This window comes from Octopus bimaculoides, chromosome 2 (assembly GCF_001194135.2).
Source record: "Octopus bimaculoides isolate UCB-OBI-ISO-001 chromosome 2, ASM119413v2, whole genome shotgun sequence".
Lineage (NCBI taxonomy): Eukaryota > Metazoa > Mollusca > Cephalopoda > Octopoda > Octopodidae > Octopus > Octopus bimaculoides.
The window spans coordinates 22,562,130-22,582,558 of NC_068982.1; the positions used below are offsets into that span (position 1 = coordinate 22,562,130).

The following is a 20,429-nucleotide window of genomic DNA, read 5'->3' on the forward strand; positions in this document are numbered from 1 at the left end:
TGCTAATGATTCTGTCAGTTCGCCGCCATATATATATATATATATATATACACTATAAAAGATAGATTGGTATATAGAACTACGTTATGCCGCTAAGGGTAATGAAACTTTGAGTGAATATATGTGATTTTTGCAGTAAAAGTTAAATTTAAAAAAAAAATGTAGCTAGGTTTATTGTGAAAGTATAAATATTGGCTTATTCCTGAAAGGTACACTTCAGGATTAATCGCTTTAGACATTGATTCCCAAACTTTTGTATGCCCTGCATCTCATTTTCAAATGAAAACGTGGTACTGTCTTGGTTGTGTTTTGCAAGCTTGACTGAATACAGATAATTTGCTGATTTTGACTTGATAGGTGAAAGACCTGAATCCAAATATATATAAATATATCCTGCAAATGAAACAAGGGCACAGTTCTTGGTCATAACCATTTATAGGTTAAATCTAAGCAAAAAATTTTGGTGTGATTAGTAGGACCAATTTAAAGAGGTGGTAATTTTGTCTTTGTTGTACTCTTTGAAACATCACAACACCTTTAGTGTATGTGGATAGTCTTAAGTTGTGAGCTCTTGCTGTAGACACGAAGAGTGTTGTTGATGAACTTTGAAAATGAGGCTGTTTCTTTATACATGATACTTGAGTCATTAAATATTCTAACGTTTTCAACCTATGCTAAAGGTGTTGTGTTCATTATACGCATATTTAAATGCAAATATTTCTCTTCCTGCGTAATTAATTTTAACTGCTAATTTACTTTGAATTTGTAACAAGTTCAAGTGAGAAATAGTGCACGTGTAACCAGGATGAGTTTTAGTATGAGCGTTGGATTGCTAACAGTATCTTGTTTTTTTGTGAAATAGATGTTTTTGCAGTTTGCTTCTTTTATTTAAATGCTACCTATCTAACATCGTTACAGCTGTATTTTAATGCTTTTATGAATTTAACTACTAACAAATTTTACGCTTACACCTTTTGATTTCTTTTTTATTTTGTTTTATATATATAACTTTAGAATAACCATTTGGAATGTTTTTTATTAAACAATTTTTGTTACATATATTTAAATATACCGTGTGCTGTTATATGTAGCCATCTAGTTGATATACCAGATTAAAAGTACTTTAGTGTCATAGGTGAATTTTATTAAAAGGTGGGGGGGGGACTGAAACAATGAGTTTTGCTCTGTTTGTTAGGAACAGGGATTTGTGTGCAAAACATTGTCATTATGATTGCACACTGCATACAAACTTTCAGTACAGGCTTTATTCTAATTATAATACACCAAAATAAATAAAAGAAAAAAGCAGAAAATGATCAAGTTAAGGCTGGATCTTTAAAGTGTTAGGTAAAATCTTTAGCAGTATTTAGTTATGAATCTTTGCTTCATTAATTCAGTTTGTACTACTGTCAAACTTTCATTTCCTTAGGGCAATAAAATGAGTTCCAGTTGAGCATGGGGTGTTGAAGTCAATAAAGTGATCTATGTCCCTCTGAATTGAGAAACTCTATGCCTATTCAAGAAATAGGTAATTAAAGCTATAAAAGATTTCATCTCAATGAATGTGTATAACATGTCTGAACATTTAAATTCAGTAATGGTGGGCATCATGAAGTCACAGGTTATCATTATAACAACTCTAGCACAAGCATTTTGAGAGGAGTTTTTAGTAGTCATCTTTTCCACCTTCTCCATCTTGTCCTAAAGTGAGAGATCAGTTGTTGAGAAAAAATCCTAGCTGTGTTAAAAGAGGTTCTTTCACTACCAGGTGAGTCACTTGGTGTGAGACCTAGCAATTGGAGTGATTTTAAAGATTCTAGTTGAGTGATGTTCCTGATAAATGGAAGAGGAATGTGTTTTTCTTGATATGAGTGGAAATTTGTTTTCTTATTGGAGAAAGAGACAAGATGGGCATATCATTGGAAGAGGCTTTCAAGTCAGTGTGGATTTTATTAGGTTGCAAGTGAATGATGCATGGTTGGGAATGTTTGGGAGGAATGAAGGTCACTGTCATTTTTTTTTTTTTTTTTTTTTTTTTTTTAATATTTAAATGGTGCTGGATGTCACTGGAAGTAGGTCGTTGTTGTATAACAGGAAGATAGTTGTATAGAAAATCATACCTTCATGAATATTCTGTGTGTTATTTTAAAAATTATTTTAAAATGCATCTACAAAAAACTGCATTTAAATGATTATACTTTGTTCATGGGAAGTGTTGAATGAACTGTTTGTTTTTGTAAGATGAACAAAAATTGTTCTATCCTGAACTTTTTTATATCCTTGTTTCACCATCACCTATTATTCTGATGCTTCAAACATGATTTGTCTATTTTAGATTTATGGGGAATAACTACTTTTAGCATTGGTTTGAAAACTCTTGTTTATAACTGGAATTAATCCTTAATCTGTACCTGTTGAACTTCTCTTCTGTTTTTCCTGTTGGGTTTGAGAGACATTGTTTGGCTGTTTGGCTCCCTATTTCAAGTTATTTGCATATGAACCGTCTAATCCACAATAGAAGAGAAAATAGCTGTTACACCCTTGTACTGATGTGTTCTGCCTGTATCTGTTATTAATTGAAGACAATTTTCGGTCTGATTATTTCTTGGATAGAAATATGAAAATTTGGTTGTTTTGTTTTAAATTTTAGTTTTTATAGAAAATGCTATCTTAGAAAGAAAATATCTTTGTGAATTCTTTCCATGAAGATGAATTATTGCTGTAATATGCCATTTTTTTTTATTGTATGTACATAACTGACTGTACTCCTAAAATGGGAAAAGCTATTCTTTACTTTCTCTATACAATAAATTAAAGCTTTGATGATGGAATATATTCATTGTTTTCAAAAACCAGTGAAATGTTTGCAGGAGTTTGTAAACAAAATGTTGCAAGTTGTATTAATCCTTGTTAATGCTTTTAAAGCTTATGCATGTATACAGCTGGAGAGAGAGAGAGAGAAACTATATCAGATTATAGATATTTCTCAGACACCAATTTGACATTGGTACTCTACTGTGTAATGTAAATTTAATGAGTTGTGTGTTACTGATATTTCTACATCCGATTCTACTCATCCATTCCACCAAAAATATCACTAGGGCAATACACCTAGAATCTCAAACAAAATGAAGAGGGAAAAAATGCCTGGTAGATTAATATTCAAAACCATACTATCAGCAATCAGCAAGTATATATAAAAAACAAAAAAAAAGTCTTTTAATTATCTGATGTTTTTAAAGTCAAAATATGTAGGATGCTGAATAATTCATCTACAGTTTTTTCTCTTTTTTAAATGTGTGGTGGGGAGGCTTTTAGAAGTAATGTTCTACATTCTGCCTTAACTTCCATCAAATAAATAATTACTTCTTGGTAATACATTTTTATCTCTTTTGTACTGTGTGCTAAGTTTCATAAAATTGTTTCCTTTACTTACTCTTTGTATTGCTGTTTGAAATTGGTTTGTGAATTTCTTTATTTTTATTGGGTTAGTTTTAATCTTATTTCTTTTTGCATTTTATTTGTAAAATGGGCTTGAGAGCTGTGCTATAAAATTTGCTTCATAAAACATCACTTTAGCCATACTCTTTCTGAACTGTTCCGCTAAAGTTCTTTGTAATGATGTGAACAGTACCAAACACGTGTGTAATATGACGGCTAAGCTGTGAATCCATATTTTTATCCTCATTTCTTTGTTATATTTAAGATATTTATGTTTTCATAAAAAAATAGTGGATAGAAATGTTAGCCATAAATCTTGAACTAAGTTAAATTTGAAGCGAGAATTTTTCTTGGCTCCATGTGTTATTTTAGTTCTGAATCCTGTAGGATGACCACTTCAACACGAACAGGTGACAGATTTTAGTGCAAAAATCTGTCCATTGGCTGTCCCCGATTGCAAAAGTTTGAATTAGACATAAACATGAAATGGTAGATCCAGTGTAAGCAAAGTGCAAATTTAGCACTTTTTGTAATGAGTCTGAGGAATGAAAAAAAAGAAGATTCCTTGTTTGGTAAAATTAGAGATGCAAGGAACAACAATATGTACATTTACATATGAAGCAGTGAGGGTTGTTTTGATGTTTTAGGTTGGCATAAATATTTTTACTGCTAAATATATTTCCTTCTGTTAACCACTGAACTGTAAAATAGTTAAATCTCTTCTTTAACTAAGGAGTGCACAGTAGAAAGGGCAGCCATGGTTGGTCTATTGACCAGTAATTTAAATCCTCCAGTGCAGGTGTACACAATGCTTACACTGTGAAGACCTCATGTCCTTCTAGACTTGAGGCAATTTTTTTTACATTACTGATGGTCTTAGAGGCTGTTTACTAATAAAGTGAGTCGAAATATGATCCTTGTATTCACACACTAACTGGAAGAAACATTAAAGAAATGTATTATTGTAGTGTGCTATTACTGTATGTTGTTTAGTATTAAAGCATAATGCGATGATAAAGCCTGTATATTTCAATTTAGTGACATTGGGAAGGATTATTCATTGAAACCTTTCAGAAATAGACCCCTTACTAAAAACAGATGTATTTTAGTTAGTCTTCAGTGTATTATGATCTAATATCTTTTGTATGAATTGTAATTAAATTTGTCAATTTTTAAATGTTTGTTTCAGAACACTTCCATATATTTGTTGGTGATTTAAGTCCAGATATTGAAACTCATCAACTACGGGATGCCTTTAAAGCTTTTGGAGAAATATCGTAAGTATATGACTATTATGTGGTTATGGTTCTCGTCACAAGATGTTGCTTAACCATGTAAGCTCAAAGTTTGTAGTTGCTTGTCTTAAAAATCAAAAAGCAGAGCAGTATTGGTTATTTGAATCTTGGTTGGATGCAGTTGATTTTACTCCCCTATTAAAGGTATTATAGATTCTGAAGATAGCTTGAAGCTTTGGCTTAAAACTGAGCACATACATTAGCTTAACGTAGACTTCAGTCTGACACAATGCAAAAGTTGGATTATAATTTGAAATCACAAAAATCTATACATACATGCACACACACACACATACACCAGTATGCAGCTGCATGTATGTAAATGCAATCACTTAATGCGTACTGCAAGACATTGAAGAACTTGAGAAATATAGAGACACAATTATCTTCCTTGCTTATGAGATAAGTCTACATAATTCTTTGTGTAAAATATATTTTACACTTGTTGAGGTCAGACCATGAACATTTGAACATGCATTGGATATTATGATATAATCAATTTCTTTCTCCCTCAATGTACATGTTGCATGTAATTTTTTTTTTTTTAGGTTGGTGAGCGCTTAAAATTTCATTTTTATTTTGGAAGAAAAAAAAAATGTATGTAATTAGATAGAATCTTACCATTTTATGAACTTTGGTGTAAACAAAACCATTTAGGTCCTTTTTTTGTACTGTAGTAATTGTAATATCAGCTTATATGTCATCCTAGAAAATAGATATACTATGTGTAATTCCCATATGATAAAATGAATATTTTTTGACTAGAAGGAATACATTCCTAATAATTTTTTATTTTGGCCAACTGTTGAAGTATTTCATGACTTTAGTGTGTATCGGCTGTAGACTGCAGAGGACTGTCACTCGGGAAGTAAATTATTTTACCAATATACATATAATACAATCATAATGAATGAATGCTCTTCGTCTGTTTAGGCAACAGTTTGACGTTTTACTTGACAAATCTTTGCATTCTTTTAGATTACCCAGCTGATAACATCTTGGCTTTCAGTAAGCAGCTCAGATGACAGCATTGCAAAATGCCTTGTTTCTAGTTCTGCTTTCTGGATCATGGACCTTATCCAAATGATTTTCAGTAATATATTATCAATTCACTCAAATATTTCAGTGAAAAAAATGACTTTCTAGACATGTTGATTTACTTGGAAAGGTTTTCTGGTGTTCAAGAATTAGAATTCTCTTATCAGTGTCTACTATATAGTTTAATTGTTCTACGGGACAACCTCATTATCTTCTTTTATTGGATGAATTTCCATTTAACTCTTCTATTGAATATTTTTTGCCTTGAGTTTTAGTAATTTTCTATGGTATTTTGTTGATATTGTGAGGTAAAGAATAGAAGCAATGTAAAATTTTAGAAATCAAGAAAGTTTATTATAGTTTAAACAATGTGATTGTTCACTTCCAATCCTTCTTACTCTACCTTCCATACAACGTATGCGAAAGAACTACCTAAAACACGTTGAGGTTTATAAATTTTGCCCCAATTCTTTACATTGAGACCATCCAGTCTGATTTCAAACCCACACTATTCTCCAATATTCATTTTCCCCCCACCTTTCAAGTTTGTGTGTATGTGTAACTTCTAATTTTCATGATCACAACATGGGAAGATTGTTTTTGGTTTACACTTTTCAGCTCAGTGATTTTAAAAATAGGAAACTTGTGTTGCTAAATTAACAGAGCTTTTTCGCCTTCTCTCTCTGTCTAAATCAGTTTGCAATAAAGCTACTTGAGTCTAATTTGCATTAAAATAGCATGCAGTAAGTCATTGTTGAAGCCACGTTCACTATTATGTTTGCTGTTACTGTTGTTTCAGATGAGGTTGCAATTAAAATTATACAGAAGGTATATATTATTAAACTGGCCATAGTCATTGAACTGCTCCCATGCAGGAGTACAGCCTTCGAGGGTTTAGTTGATTATATTAACCCTTACCTCCCAGTATGTTTCAGTCTGTCGCTAATAGGTTTCAATTTGGCAAACCATAAGACTAGGATGTATAAAGTGACACAATTCACATACTTTCTTTTACACACACATGCACACACTGGCCTTTTACCGTTACCATCTACTGAATTCCACTCACAGACTATTGGTTAACCTGAGACGAAGACACTTGCACGCCTAAGGTGATTGCATAGTTGGGATTGAACCGAGAACTATGTAATTTCAGAAGTGAGCTTCTTAATTACACTACCACATCTGTACTTATAAAATGGCTTATGTGCATTATTTACCATTTTTAAAAATCAATTCTGTTTCACTTCCCCCACTCCATGCCTTTTTTTTTTATCTTCCATTTAGTTTACTAGTTTATTATTATATACGTTTGTGTGTGTGTGTCTGTATATATATATATATATATATATATATATATATATATATATATATACACACACACACACACACACACACACGCGTGTGCACACGCTCACACACACACTCACACATGTATATGCATATACTTGCATATGTATATATGCACACACATGCACATGTGTGTAGAATATAAAATGTAATAAGGTGTCATTGACATAACTTGCGTGTTAGTGTTTGTTTGGCTGTATGGCAGAGTTTAGCTTGTGTGCTACTAAAATGTACGCTTTGTGACTGGCTCTGTGTGTCTCGTTATATTGTTATATTCAGGATGTACATAGCAGAGGTGCTATTTAGTAAATGAATTTAATTCTCTTCAATCGTTGTTATTAAACATGTCTCTGTCAGTTTTGTATGCAATAATGGTGGTAGAATGATCAGGTTGTCCTGTCAATGCTGAATTGAAATTTTGGCTCCATATTAACATTGAAAAGATTTTGTATGTGTATCCAAGAAGTTTACCTGTGTTGTCTTGTTGATCTTCCAAAAGTATTGATTATATCCCAAAACAAAAAAAGCAAAAAAAAAAATTTGAAAATGCAATATACTAACAAATTAGGCTGAGAGTGACTTACTTTTTGCTTTATTTATTTTTTTTCCAATTTATTTCTTCTATATTTATTTAGATGCTTTTTAAATTTTTAGCTTTCATTTGTTTTCCCTGTTTTTTTAATATTTTTTTTGAGACCTAGAGGGCAATTTTATTTGAAGAATAAATGAGGATATCGTATTTGGAGGAAATTTCCACCAAAATTTGGAGGAAATTTATCTTTTACAACTATCACATGCAATTATACTACATATATATATTTCATTGCGTTGATCTTTGTATATATATGTAAGTTTGTGATTTTGTATTTTATTCTATTTTTTTTAAAATTTTCTGTTAAGTCCAACAAATTTACCTTTAAAACTTTGGTTAATGTATATATATTTTGTATGTATACATAAACATGAAAAATTATATTAAAAATTAAATTCCTTGCTAAACTGGCGCCTCGGGGAAATATCCCAGAGCTCCATTGAACATGAAGAAAGGAATAAAAGGATTTTTTCTGTTGCCATTGCTCATTTTTCTTTTCCAATTCTTCAATTCCAAACATTGTTGCTGGTGCCATATTTAGTAATTGTTACTTTTCCTAACTTCAAACAGATGACACGACCCGTCGTCCAGTGTACTACTACTACTACCAACAAATAAAGCGCAATTTGGCACAGGCTATGTATGCCTTTTCATTCCTACTTTTTTTTTCTTTTTTCCTTTCTCATTTCTTTTTTTCTCTTTTTTCCTGTAAAAACCGCTGTGTGAGTAGTGTGTGCACTTCTGCTATGTCACAGCGTTGAGTGCAAGATAGATTGCTTGTTGGGCAGCAGCAGCAGCAAAAATGTGTGTCAGTAATCCTTGCCCTGTCTGTTCACCCAATCTTACATTTATATTATTTGCTAGTAAACAAAACTATATATATATATGTATATATATATATGGGGACCTTTTATTTTATTTATGGCTGATATTTTCATACTTTTTGTAAAGATGTATATGTATGGTGGTGTTTGTGTGAGTGTGTGGTTATCACACATTTTTCCAACCTTCCCTGCAAGTAGTCAATACCTTCCCCTATTTTATATATAATTTTTTCTAGGAGCACATTCTTCCCCCTTTTTTAATATTTGCATAAATTTAAGTATTTATGTACATACGTTCTACATACACACCATGGTAAATTTACTGTATATTTTTAAATTCATTTCATTTCCCCCCTCTATCTTTTTTGCATTTGTGTTGTATTTTTAATTCTCTTTCTTCCCATTTTATTTCTTTTAGTATGTATCAAAATAAATTTATTAACCGCTTTTTGCAGTGCACCAGATTAGACACTTAAAACTTTTTTCAAGCTCTCTTATTGTTTTTTGTAGCCAGAAGCAAGGAAACAATGTATCCATGGCCCATTTGGCTATGTTGTTTCTTTGAAGCATGTCTCTGGCATTGATGGATGCTGCTGGTTATTATTAATCACTCTGATCATTACCCTCCCTCTTTGTAGGTTTTCAGTGGGTTTTAGTGGGAATGGTGAGAAGCAGGCATGCTAGTTCACATTATTTGGTAGCAATTGTATCTTCAGCTTTCTTAGAATGCACTAGAAAGGCTTCAACAGCAAAAGATCAACAATAATGCATATTCATTCGTACATAGATATTACTTAGCGTACATGTTACTGTGTATGCTCACTCACACATTCTATATACATTCAAACGCATCTACCAGTTTCCACTGAGTTTCATACTATAACTAGCTGTATTTTTTTTTTCTTATTTGTAGTAATGGATCAAGTTATATTAATACCATCTTTCATTTTGTTGACTTTTGTATTTTCTCCATTTTCTGTTTCAATCCTCTCAATTTGCTTAGTCTGTTATTGTGCCCTCCGTATTTCATTTTTCTTGTAGTTGTTTCTATTGGTTTTCATAAATATGTATATTATATTAGGCTTCTGACTGGGGCTTTTAAAGTGCGTCTGAAAATTTAATCCCTCTTTGGCGGAATTATCTACTTGTAAAGGTATCTTTATTTTGAAAGTTGAGGTTCTTGACTGTCTGCACATACTAATTTGTATATTGGATGATCACTTCTGGTTTTATCGTCATTCAAATTTTAGGTATACAATTTTGTTAGGACTAATTTAAATTGTTCTAATTTCTATAGAATTTGAGATTATTAAAGGCTTTATTAGGGCTTCCCCTGTTGTAGTACCATGTTGAAATTGTTGGAAATTATGTAACAGTTTTGATTTCCTCATTTTTAGTGTTATATATATAATTCATGTATGTAAAAATGGAGAATAAAATGAATATTGTTGTTTGGACTCTTTCAATTGAAATTTTTCTTGTATATCTTGCAGCTTTCCTTTGTATTCATCATTTCTCAGCAAACCAACCATGTTTTAATTTATATCTCCTTAAATCCTTCTTTTGTCTTGGTTTACATTCCTTATATCATCATGGTTTTATAATAGCTGTATTTCTGTGAAATATTCATTTTTGACTTCATGATTTCATAACCAAACTCTTTTTTCATATTATTTTTCATTCAATAATTTCTATCCACAAACATCCTTGTATTTTAAAATCTTTTTATTCACTAACATTTACTTTCCTATCCCAAGTTAGCAGTTTTTGCTAAGTAGGTCATTATATAAAAGATTGTGATTAAATTTCTACAAAATATCCTATGGTTTTTAATTCTGTAAACCTGGTTTATTAGATTCCATAAATTGCCTTCTGCTTGCCTCCAAGTTTACCTGATACCCTTTACGTTGACAATTTTATCCCAACCAACTGCATCCAATTATTCTTTCAGTATTATCTCCAATCAAGGAAAGCTAATTGCTTACCTTATTACTTGACAATTGTAAAAATACTTTAATAAACTCATTGTGTTGAATGAGTAACGGTTGTTTTAATTTAAAAAAGAAACCTAATGATTATTGAATCATTAGCTAAATCTCTAATCACTTGCTGCATCAGTCTATATATATATATATCTATATATATATATATTTATTTATATATTTATATATGAAAACCCTGCCTAAATTTGGTAGCAGTACTATGTACATGTTTGCATAAAAACTTGTTGCTGTTAAAGCTTTTCTTCCAGCTAACCCATGCAGACAGTCCAGATTTGATCTCTATATTAAAAAGTTTTGTTTGTTAATCAATAATACTACTAACACCAATGCAGTATTAGGTGTAACAACATTGCTTTGTTATTAACTACTGAAACTTTTTAGTCTTTATGATCTGCACCAAAGTCTTTGAGTGTATCAAAAAATCTAAGTTTAGTGGAACTTAAGTAAGTGGAAAATGCCAGTCACATACACCTCAAAACTAATTTCTTTAACATAGTGGGCTATATTTTCTGCATGTAAAGAATTTTTCTTCATTCTTTTCCTGATTTTGAAGTCTTTAGAATATTAGTTAAAAACATCAGTAAAAAAACATTTGGTTAAATTAGATACATTCATTAGCTTTTAGTTTAAAAGTACATGTTGTAATGTACTTTTCATCTTTTAACTATCTATTCATTTAAAGTATAATTTTTCACAAAAATTTTCTTAGAAATTATTTTACGACTAAGCTACAGGTTCTATGAAGCTGACTAAAACTATAATATCTGGAAGTAAATCCCATGAAGAAGTCTACATTTATAATATTTGGGAGGGAATCATCAGTGCATTTGTATTGATGTCACTAAAATTTTTATTGGTTGCTTGTTAAACTTGTAGCTTTTTGCCACAGTTGCTTTGGTCTTTTTATACAGCCTGCTTGCCGTCATGTGTTTCAGGCTTACTGTCTTTATAGTTCTCACTCAATTTTCTGTTTTTTGCTTTCCCCAATTTATTGCAGAGATTGTAAAATCATTCGGGATCCGCAAACCCTGAAATCAAAGGGATATGGTTTTGTTTCTTTTGTTAACAAAGTGGTAAGTAATAGTTTTTTTTTCATATTTATAATGATGTAAAAAATATGCTTGGGGTTTCTCAGAGGTGTTTGACAATTAAACAGTAATCTGAACGCAAATAATTATGGCATTCACCTCATTAATGGTATTCATACTGCTTCTTTGATCTTTTTTCTTTTTCTTTTTCTTTTTGTATTAAAAGCGGGTGTTAATGAAAATATGTATACAGTTCGGTCTAATTTCCAAAACTAATGACTACACCAAATGTTAATGTGCTGAAGGGGTTCAATATGTTCTCTTGTATGTAACAATAAAATGAAACATTTTTTGGAAAGCAATGTGAAGTTCAGTGTATTGTTCAACTTTTGGATTATACATGTTAAGAAGCTCCTATTGAACCAGATTGTTGCCATGACTGATTGTATATTAGTCACCATTCTAAAATGTCACAACTATGCACAATCCATATGAAAATTGTTCTTTTCTTTAAAGCAAAAGAAAAAGCATTTAGTATATGTCTGACCTCAGAATTCTCTCTCTCTCAGTATCAATGCATTTGAATACTCTACATGACTGAATTGGGACTAGAATTCTAAATCTGGGCCGCTTTTCTACTGCGGCTTATTTAGATGGAACATCTCAGCAGTTTGGAAAAACCTGCTTGGGTTGTTGGTTGCAACACACAACATTTTCAGTGATGTTAAAACAGTTGCCTGCTCCATACTGAATAATGGATTTCTGTATTGCCATATCAAATAAGATATTGCTGACTGAAATACAATGATAGCTTTTCATAGAACCTTTTGGAAACGTTGAATATTTTTCAACTCAATGCTAAGTACTTAGTATCAAATGTTCAATTAAAATTTGATTATGGCTCAACCAGCTTTTGAAAGATATGCAATAATTCAAATCTAATCTTAATTATGACTTATTGAATGTTCCACGAGACAACATTTCCAGGACATGTTTTGCAAAAATGGGATATTCAAGAATGAGTAAGAAGCAACTGTGCTGGCACCATGCAAAGCACCCAGCAGACACTCTGTAAAGTGGTTGACGTTAGTGTTAAAGGGCATCGAACTGCAGAAAGCATGCTGAAACTGGCAACTAGAGCCTGGTGCAGCCCTCCTGCTAGCCAACTCCTGGTCATATCATCCACCCTAAGCCAGCATGGAAAACAGGTTTTAAACAATGATGATGAGGAGGAGTGTGATATTAAATCTAAAAGCTCGTAACTCCACACTGATAGCGGATACGATAGCAGGTAGCATGTAAATTGTGCAAGATATAGGGCAAGTCCCAAAATTACTATTTCTTTAGCTCGAGATCAATCCTGATGAAGCAAAAGTAGATGTGTCATTCTATTCGTGACCGTCCTATCTTTAGGTGTATCTAGGAATTCATAATCTGTCATATTTTGTTTTAAATAATGGTATGTGTAATTTGATAGAACTCCAGCTGCTGTTTCTAGCAGGTTGTGCAGTGACAGATTGACTTCATTGCTTTGGTTTTGGTGGTAATGTTAGCAATCTACTCCCAGAACATATGTCTCAAAATAGTGGCTTTTATTTGGGAGTTTTGCCAGTATGGCTGCGTGTGCATGTGCACACACTTCATAAATAAGTAACTAAATTACCGAACTCTTGAACTTGGTTGCATGCAGTGTTCCTTATCCTTTGCACACTTTAATATTTCATATATTGACATGCTGTGAAAATATGTTTTTCCCTTTTGCAACAATGGCATTTCGATTTTAAATATGCATTTCATGTGTGACAGTTTCTCTCGTTTCCTATTCAAAAATTGTAAGATAATGAGTTCATTAACTCAATGAAGTTCGTGTCCATTGTTTGATCTGTATGCATCTCATGAGAAAACGTGAGAATCACAAAACGCCAAACTAATTTTGCATTGTGCCTAACTTTCAGACAGTAAATTTTTAAAAACCAAATATAGTTTTGGTCATTAAAGATTTTCTTCCTTACATTCTATCATCAGATTTGAAACACTGTTTATTGACACTATTCATTTTGACAGTCGTTTCTTCCTGAGCTGCCAAGTTATTGGTACATAAACGCATCAACACCAGTTGTTAAGTGGTGGTGGGGGAACAGACACAAAAACATACATAGATATATACAGTGGGCTTCTTTCAGTTTTCATCTACCAAATCGACTCAGAAGGCATTGGTTAGTCTGAGAACACATTTGCCCAAGGTGCCATGCAGTGAGACTGATCCCAGAACCATGTGATTGGGAAGCAAGCCTCTTGCCACAGCCATGCTGATATATTCTATAATACCTTGTGAATTTTTATGAAAAATGCAGAAGAAACTGATAGGTATATATTGTAAACTAGATCAGTAAGTCTTAATGATTATGAATGAAGTTAAGTTAATTATTGGCTTTTCTAACAAAGTTCACGGACACTTAATCGATATTTTAAAAACAGTATTGTTTCTTTTAAGTGTTTGCATTCTAAACTGATTTCTTTCGAACTGTGAGAGAAGTATGTTAAGATCTGTTCATCACGGATATAAATAATTATGGCCTGGCTTTCTCTCATTGATCACAGTTGTTAGATGTCTGCAATGTTTAAAATACTAGGTGGTGACTAGGTTTAAACATGGCTTCTGACTATATTTTATTCTTTTAGCTATTTTAATAAAAGCATTGGACTGGTAATCATCAAAAATTTGATTTATGTAAGCCTAGGCAGCAAAAAAAAAAAAAAAGAAATCTACCAAATATGTGTATGTGCATGCGTTTGCATTATCATTTTGTCATCCTTTTCCATGTTAGCATTCATTAGGCAGTTGGAGAGATCTGAAGCTTGTGGGGACACGTCTTGCTCTACTGGTTCACTTTCAGTATGGTTTTTTATGATTGGATGTTGTTCCTAGTGCCAACCACTTTTCAGTGGACTGGATGCTTTTTCTCTGGCACCAGCGTTAATATGGTTACTTGGTAGCTTACAAGTTTAGAAGAACCCCACCACACGCACAACTAGGAGAGTACAAGTATGAAGTATGATGAAAAAACGCAGATTTATTGTCAGGTGCTTCAACAGAACCACAGTGTTTGCCTGTACCATCTCATTTTCTTGGTGTCATTTATCCTGAGAGTACATGTTTCATACCCTGCTGCAGGCAAGGCTTGCGTTCTTAGACAATCTAGTTTGTGTTTTTGCTGAAGTTTGCTGTATTTCCATAATGTATTGAATGACCTCATGGTTGGTCTTCTTGCATCAGGCCTTGCTTTGACTTCCTGGCTGTTGTCTCATCTTTGCTCAACAATGCAGCCCAAGTACTTGCACGTTTAGATGTGGTTTGGTTGGCCCCTTGGCATCATTAAATAAGCTACTCAGGTTTCCTGGTGGCTGTCATGATCTTAGTCTTTTTGGTGTAACCGCTAGTTAAAATTGATAAGACTTGATTAAGTTTATCAATCAGTCTTTGGAACTCAGCTGGTGACATAGCAATCAGCACAATGTCTTCAGTGGAACAAAAGTTATTGAGCTACCAGCTGTTGGTGTTTATACCAATCCATATCAGATATCTACCAACTTCTACATCATCTCAAAGCAGAGGCTACAGCAGACAGGTGAAAAAAAAGAGACCCTTGCAAAGTACAATCCCTGGTACTAAACCAGTGTGGATGCTTGCATTTTGCTCTAAGAACTACCTGCTGATAATGAACAGACATTGCATTAGGTTGAATGCTGGCTCCTTAATCTCTGCCATTTATTTGTAACTGACCATAGCTGAGATGTCAAACTGAGTTAATGCCTTTTTTATAGCCTGCTTTTCTCTATGATGATCCTCGTATTAAAAAATCCTAGTCTTGTGTCACCTTTTATAGAGCCTCATCTGCACTTCTGCAAGCTTTTCTTGAGTGGTCTGCATCCTCTTCATTGATATTATCAACCGGGATATTATTGGAATCAGCAATCCTTGCAACTTTGGACAGTACAATGAAAACTGTTTACATGCAGTCATTGTCTTGTCTCACAGATTTTAATGCAATTTGATAAGGATCTAGCTTCCCAGATATCTCTTTTTCTCATCTGAATCAACTGATTCTGGTTGTTAATGAAATGAGAAATTCCTAATATGTGTATGCTTGCATAAATGTACATGTCAATTATGCTAAAATACTTGTAGGTTTCTGTTAAACATACGTTTCTCTTAACTTTTGACTTATATTTGTACAATTTCACTCAAATAGCCAATGCATTGTTAGACTTCCTCTTCATGTTTAAAGTGAGGTCATCTGATGTAAATAAGACACCCCCTTCCCCTAACTGCTAATACTTCAGGAGCTTGCATGTTTTCATAAGTTTTTGCCCTTATATATCTTCTATTGGAATTTCAATAAGATGCATACATTGAATAGCATGGTGACTATATTTTATTGCTAGAATGAATGCCATTTCAGTTGATACATTTTAATTAAACTTCAGGGTTAATTTAGCAATAGTATGTGGAAGGTGTTGAAGGCAGCAGAGTAATAAGTAGGGATGTGGTTGCTGTAGCTACAGAAAACTTTTGAGGTTAAGACAATATTCTATGATGCTATTGTTGCACACATAGCCATCTGTACACTGCAGACCAAAAATCCCATTTTCTATATTAATAGATCAAACAAAAGCTTTCCAGAATGTCTTTAAAGACTTGACGTTTGCTGTTGAATTATATATTAATACTCTCATGCTAATGATTTCACAGCTACCTTATGGCCAAATGTCCAAGTAAGATTAAATGTGATGTATTGTTATTAATATAGGATGCTGAAACTGCAATAAACACCATGAATGGACAGTGGCTGGGCAGTAGGCCAATCAGGACAAATTGGGCCACTCGGAAGCCGCCTGCTCCAAGTCAAAAAGACAGTAAGTAAATATACTCAATTTTTGTTTGTACTTTTTAGTGTTTCTGTTTCATAACACGCACGCACACACACACACACACACGCACGCCTATATTCACTGAATTGGTGTAAAAATAAAAGTGATAAATTAAGAGCTCAGTTATTATGTCATTAAAAGTCCAGCATTGCAATAAAGCTCAGCAGTGGCAGTTTTTCTCATTAACTTAATATTCCTGATAATTTTAATTCTGTCTCAGTTAAAATATATTTAATAATGTTTACCTTAATCAAAAAGCTCTTTCTTCCCTTTCTCCATCAATCTACACACACGTACACACACATGCACTTTATCATGTTTGTATCTATCTATCTATCTGACTGATATGTTTTGTAATCAATATTTTAAGATACAAAGCAGCTATCTTATGAAGAAGTATACAACCAGTCCAGTCCCACCAACTGTACAGTCTACTGCGGTGGTATCTCTCAGGGTCTTACAGGTAAATATATTTGATCCTTAACTATTAATTAATCTTGTTCTGTGTATTTCTAAATTTTTACCACATAGCTTCATCTTTCGGTTTCTAATTTAAACTCTAAAAATTCACTTTTCAGAGGAGCTGATGAGGAAGACTTTCAATTCATATGGAGTAATTCATGAAATTCGTGTTTTCAAAGATAAAGGTTATGCATTCATTCGGTAAGTTGATTACTTTTGTTACAAGTGATTAAAGGTTCATTTACTACCTTTTCCTTAAAAAAAATTGTGTTGGCTTCAACTTAATTTGCTTAATTGTTATTTTTCGTGGTACTTGGCATAACTGTAGTAAGTCCTACTTATACTCCATGGTCACCTCACCAGTGTAGAAAAAGCACCCATTACACTCTGTAAAGTGGTTGGTATTATAAAAGGTATCCAGCTGTAGAAATGTCATCCTTTGAATCATCCAATCTGTTCGGGCATGTAAGGCAGACATAAATTTATTATTACTGTCCATATTTTCTTAACTGTTAGCAAATTAAATGTGGCAGTGAGAGACCATGACATGTCTTGTTCCTTAACTTTTTGTAATATCCTGTTGTATTCCTTGTAAATATTTTGGGTATTTTGGTGAAAGTAGTCTTAATTGCAGTTGTTTTAAGTTACTCGGTAGGAATTTCTTGGCAAGAAATTTTGAAATCACACACACATTTTGAAGTTGAGAAAATTTAAATATGTGATATAAGCTTATTAAAATCTCTGAACATTTGATATTTATATTGTAGCATATAATCCATAGTCAACCAATCAGTTATCATTAGTACAATTTCAAATTAATACTTAAAGCTATTTTAGTGGTGGTAAGTGCTTAGATTCTCTTATATTAAAAACCTCGAGGTAGTGAGTGCCAAGTTGAATCTGCTAAGATGCAGATCTGAGATTTAGCCAAGCCATTTCAACTATTGACTGTCATGGTCTGTAGCTTGAACTGGTTGGGTGGGAGGCTGCCCCTCCCCTCCTTTGCTTACTTTTCCATCGCTTCGTGAAAATGAAATTTTTGGTCATATCATAAGTATACCTTCATTTAATATCTGGATTTTATAGCCTTGTGATATTTTGAGTATCAGTATTTAGACAGCTTTTGGAATCTTATTGGTTGAAACTGTCTCATTCAATGCAATGAGAGGTTTCTTGGCATTGCATAAAAATGGGTAGGTAGCTGATTGTATTGTCACTTGTCCATTTATCACTGAAAGGTGGACTAATTTTATTAACTTGGAAAGCATTGAATTCTTAAAAGCCGGTTTAGTATTTATGTGAAAAGTTCATACCTTTTGCATCAATTACTTTCATTAAAAATGCACAAAGTAATTTTATAATGCTTCTAAGTGGTATCTTAATATTTATGTTAATTGGTACTATAACACAACTTCGTTATTGTTCTTCACTATCGCAAAGTTAATTTAGAATTAGACATTTTAAAACCTATAACATTTGCTACTTAATAGGCTAATTTTGTTAATTGTTATATATAGCTAATGAAATAAATATTTCTTAATAAAATGTTTATATCTTTCTCTCCATTAAAAGATTTTCTTCAAAGGAATCTGCTGCTCAAGCAATTTGTGGTGTTCATGGCAATGTGATTGCAGATCAACCTGTGAAGTGTTCCTGGGGTAAAGAATCTAATGATCCTAACCAAAGCAGTCAGCCAACTGTCACTAATGAGGTGTGTATTCAAAAAATCTTTTTCGTGGAAGTTAAGTACTTCATCGTTTAACAGTTCTATGTGACCAGGCCAGTTTACTTCTTCAAGTATGTTGTTTTGTGTATTGAGATTCAGGTGACATTTACAAAGTTTTATATAAATATCTCTTGCGTTGGCACAAGGGCAAAGTATGTTGATGACCAGTTGAGTAAATTCCTTAGTTATGTCGGTACTTTTAGCAATCATGGAATGTTGAATAGTAATTAAATGAGACCAGTAACTAATTGCTGATATGCATATTGACAACTCTATTAAATTCTAAATAATTATATTTTGTATCTTGGGAAAGTGGTCATATTCAGTAGACAAGCAGGAGGTTTCATCTTGTGATCTAGTTATCTTTTACTATCTGATATGGATTTGTAATTTTCTAGCAATTGATGATTATATATAGGATGTAAAATAAAGAAGAAATGCATCGATTTCCTTTCTCTTTTCAGCAACAGCAACCTTTCTCCTCCCCTTCAGCCTATGGTCAGTTTTATGGTAACATGGGTTATTGGGGCTATCCATATCAAAATATGGCCCAGAGCAGCTATGTTCAAGGAGGAATGAATCAATGGGCAGGTTATAACTACCAAGCATATGCTGGGTAAGTGAACTTTTTACAGTTTTTGTCTTGTTACTCAATTTAAACATTTTCAATAAGTCTCAAACTACATTGATTATCTCCAAATGTTTGTGCATGATGTTTCATTGTTACAAACAACAAAACTGCCTCTGCATTATTAATCAATCTGCTAGAAGTAGCAGCCAAATTAACCTGGAGCCACATCCATTTTGCAAGCACAGTATACTCTAGGCTACAAAACGGACCTAGTGGGTAATACAGGCAAATGGGGTGACTAATCATCATCATTGTAATGATCACTTTTCCATACTTGCATGGGTCAGACGGAATAAGAAAGGTATTTTTCCTTTAGTCCAAACTTCCTTGGAAGATGTGAAATAAAGTGCTCATTTTACAACTGTTGCCTGTTTTAAATTTAGCATTACTACTATCAAGACTGGGAGATACAAGCACACATGTGTAACTCCTGTGCATAGGGCTTCTTTCAGTTTCATCTCTCAAATCTACTCAAGGCTCTGCACAGCCAGTGCTATAGGAGATACCTGAGGTACCTTGTGGTTGTGCAGCAGACGGCTTGAACCACTGATAGCATAAATGTTTGCTGGTAACCAATGTATATGATTTCCATCATAGTGGTTACATCGTAAGAACATAAGTAAAACTTCCAAAACATTCTTGGCAACATCTAGCCTGTTTATTATTTTGGCTACAAAAATCTTTATCTGCTTTGGGTGGAGTTCTTCGTACCCTCCCACTCTGTTGCTCTCTCTTACACACATACACAATCTGGTAAATGAACTATGAAAGTGTAAAGAAGACTGCTGGATTGCAGCTTTCGTGTATTTAAAAACAACTGACATGGGATCCTACGATTAAGATAGTAACTAAACCAATATTTTCTTTTTCTTTACAGGATGAATGTCCCTGCGATGCAACAATGGGGCCAAATTCCCCTGCAGCCTGGCCAGCAACAGCAGCAATTTAATGGTCAGCAGCAAACTATGCTTGGTTATCCTCTGCAGCAGGGTAGGTATTCTCATACATTACCTGCATATTTATCTTCATAACCCCCTTCCATTAAAGACTATTTTTCTTTAAAAGGGTGCATCATTTTTGGGGGAGAGGTGGCAGGGTTTCTTTATA

The 20,429-nt window shown here is 33.1% G+C and overlaps 1 protein-coding gene across 7 annotated transcripts in view; it reads left to right on the top strand.

Moving 5' to 3' along the window:
* The window catches only part of LOC106868113 (nucleolysin TIAR), a 118,294-nt gene that overhangs the window by 93,885 nt on the left and 3,980 nt on the right, over positions 1-20,429 (top strand). For all 7 annotated transcript variants that reach the window (XM_014913237.2, XM_014913236.2, XM_014913238.2 and 4 more), the window contains 8 exons: positions 4,631-4,718; positions 11,541-11,616; positions 16,383-16,488; positions 16,874-16,966; positions 17,082-17,166; positions 18,538-18,676; positions 19,156-19,307; positions 20,200-20,312. In XM_014913237.2, coding sequence (XP_014768723.1) covers positions 4,631-4,718; positions 11,541-11,616; positions 16,383-16,488; positions 16,874-16,966; positions 17,082-17,166; positions 18,538-18,676; positions 19,156-19,307; positions 20,200-20,312 — 852 coding nt within the window. The remainder of the gene's footprint in view (positions 1-4,630; positions 4,719-11,540; positions 11,617-16,382; positions 16,489-16,873; positions 16,967-17,081; positions 17,167-18,537; positions 18,677-19,155; positions 19,308-20,199; positions 20,313-20,429) is intronic.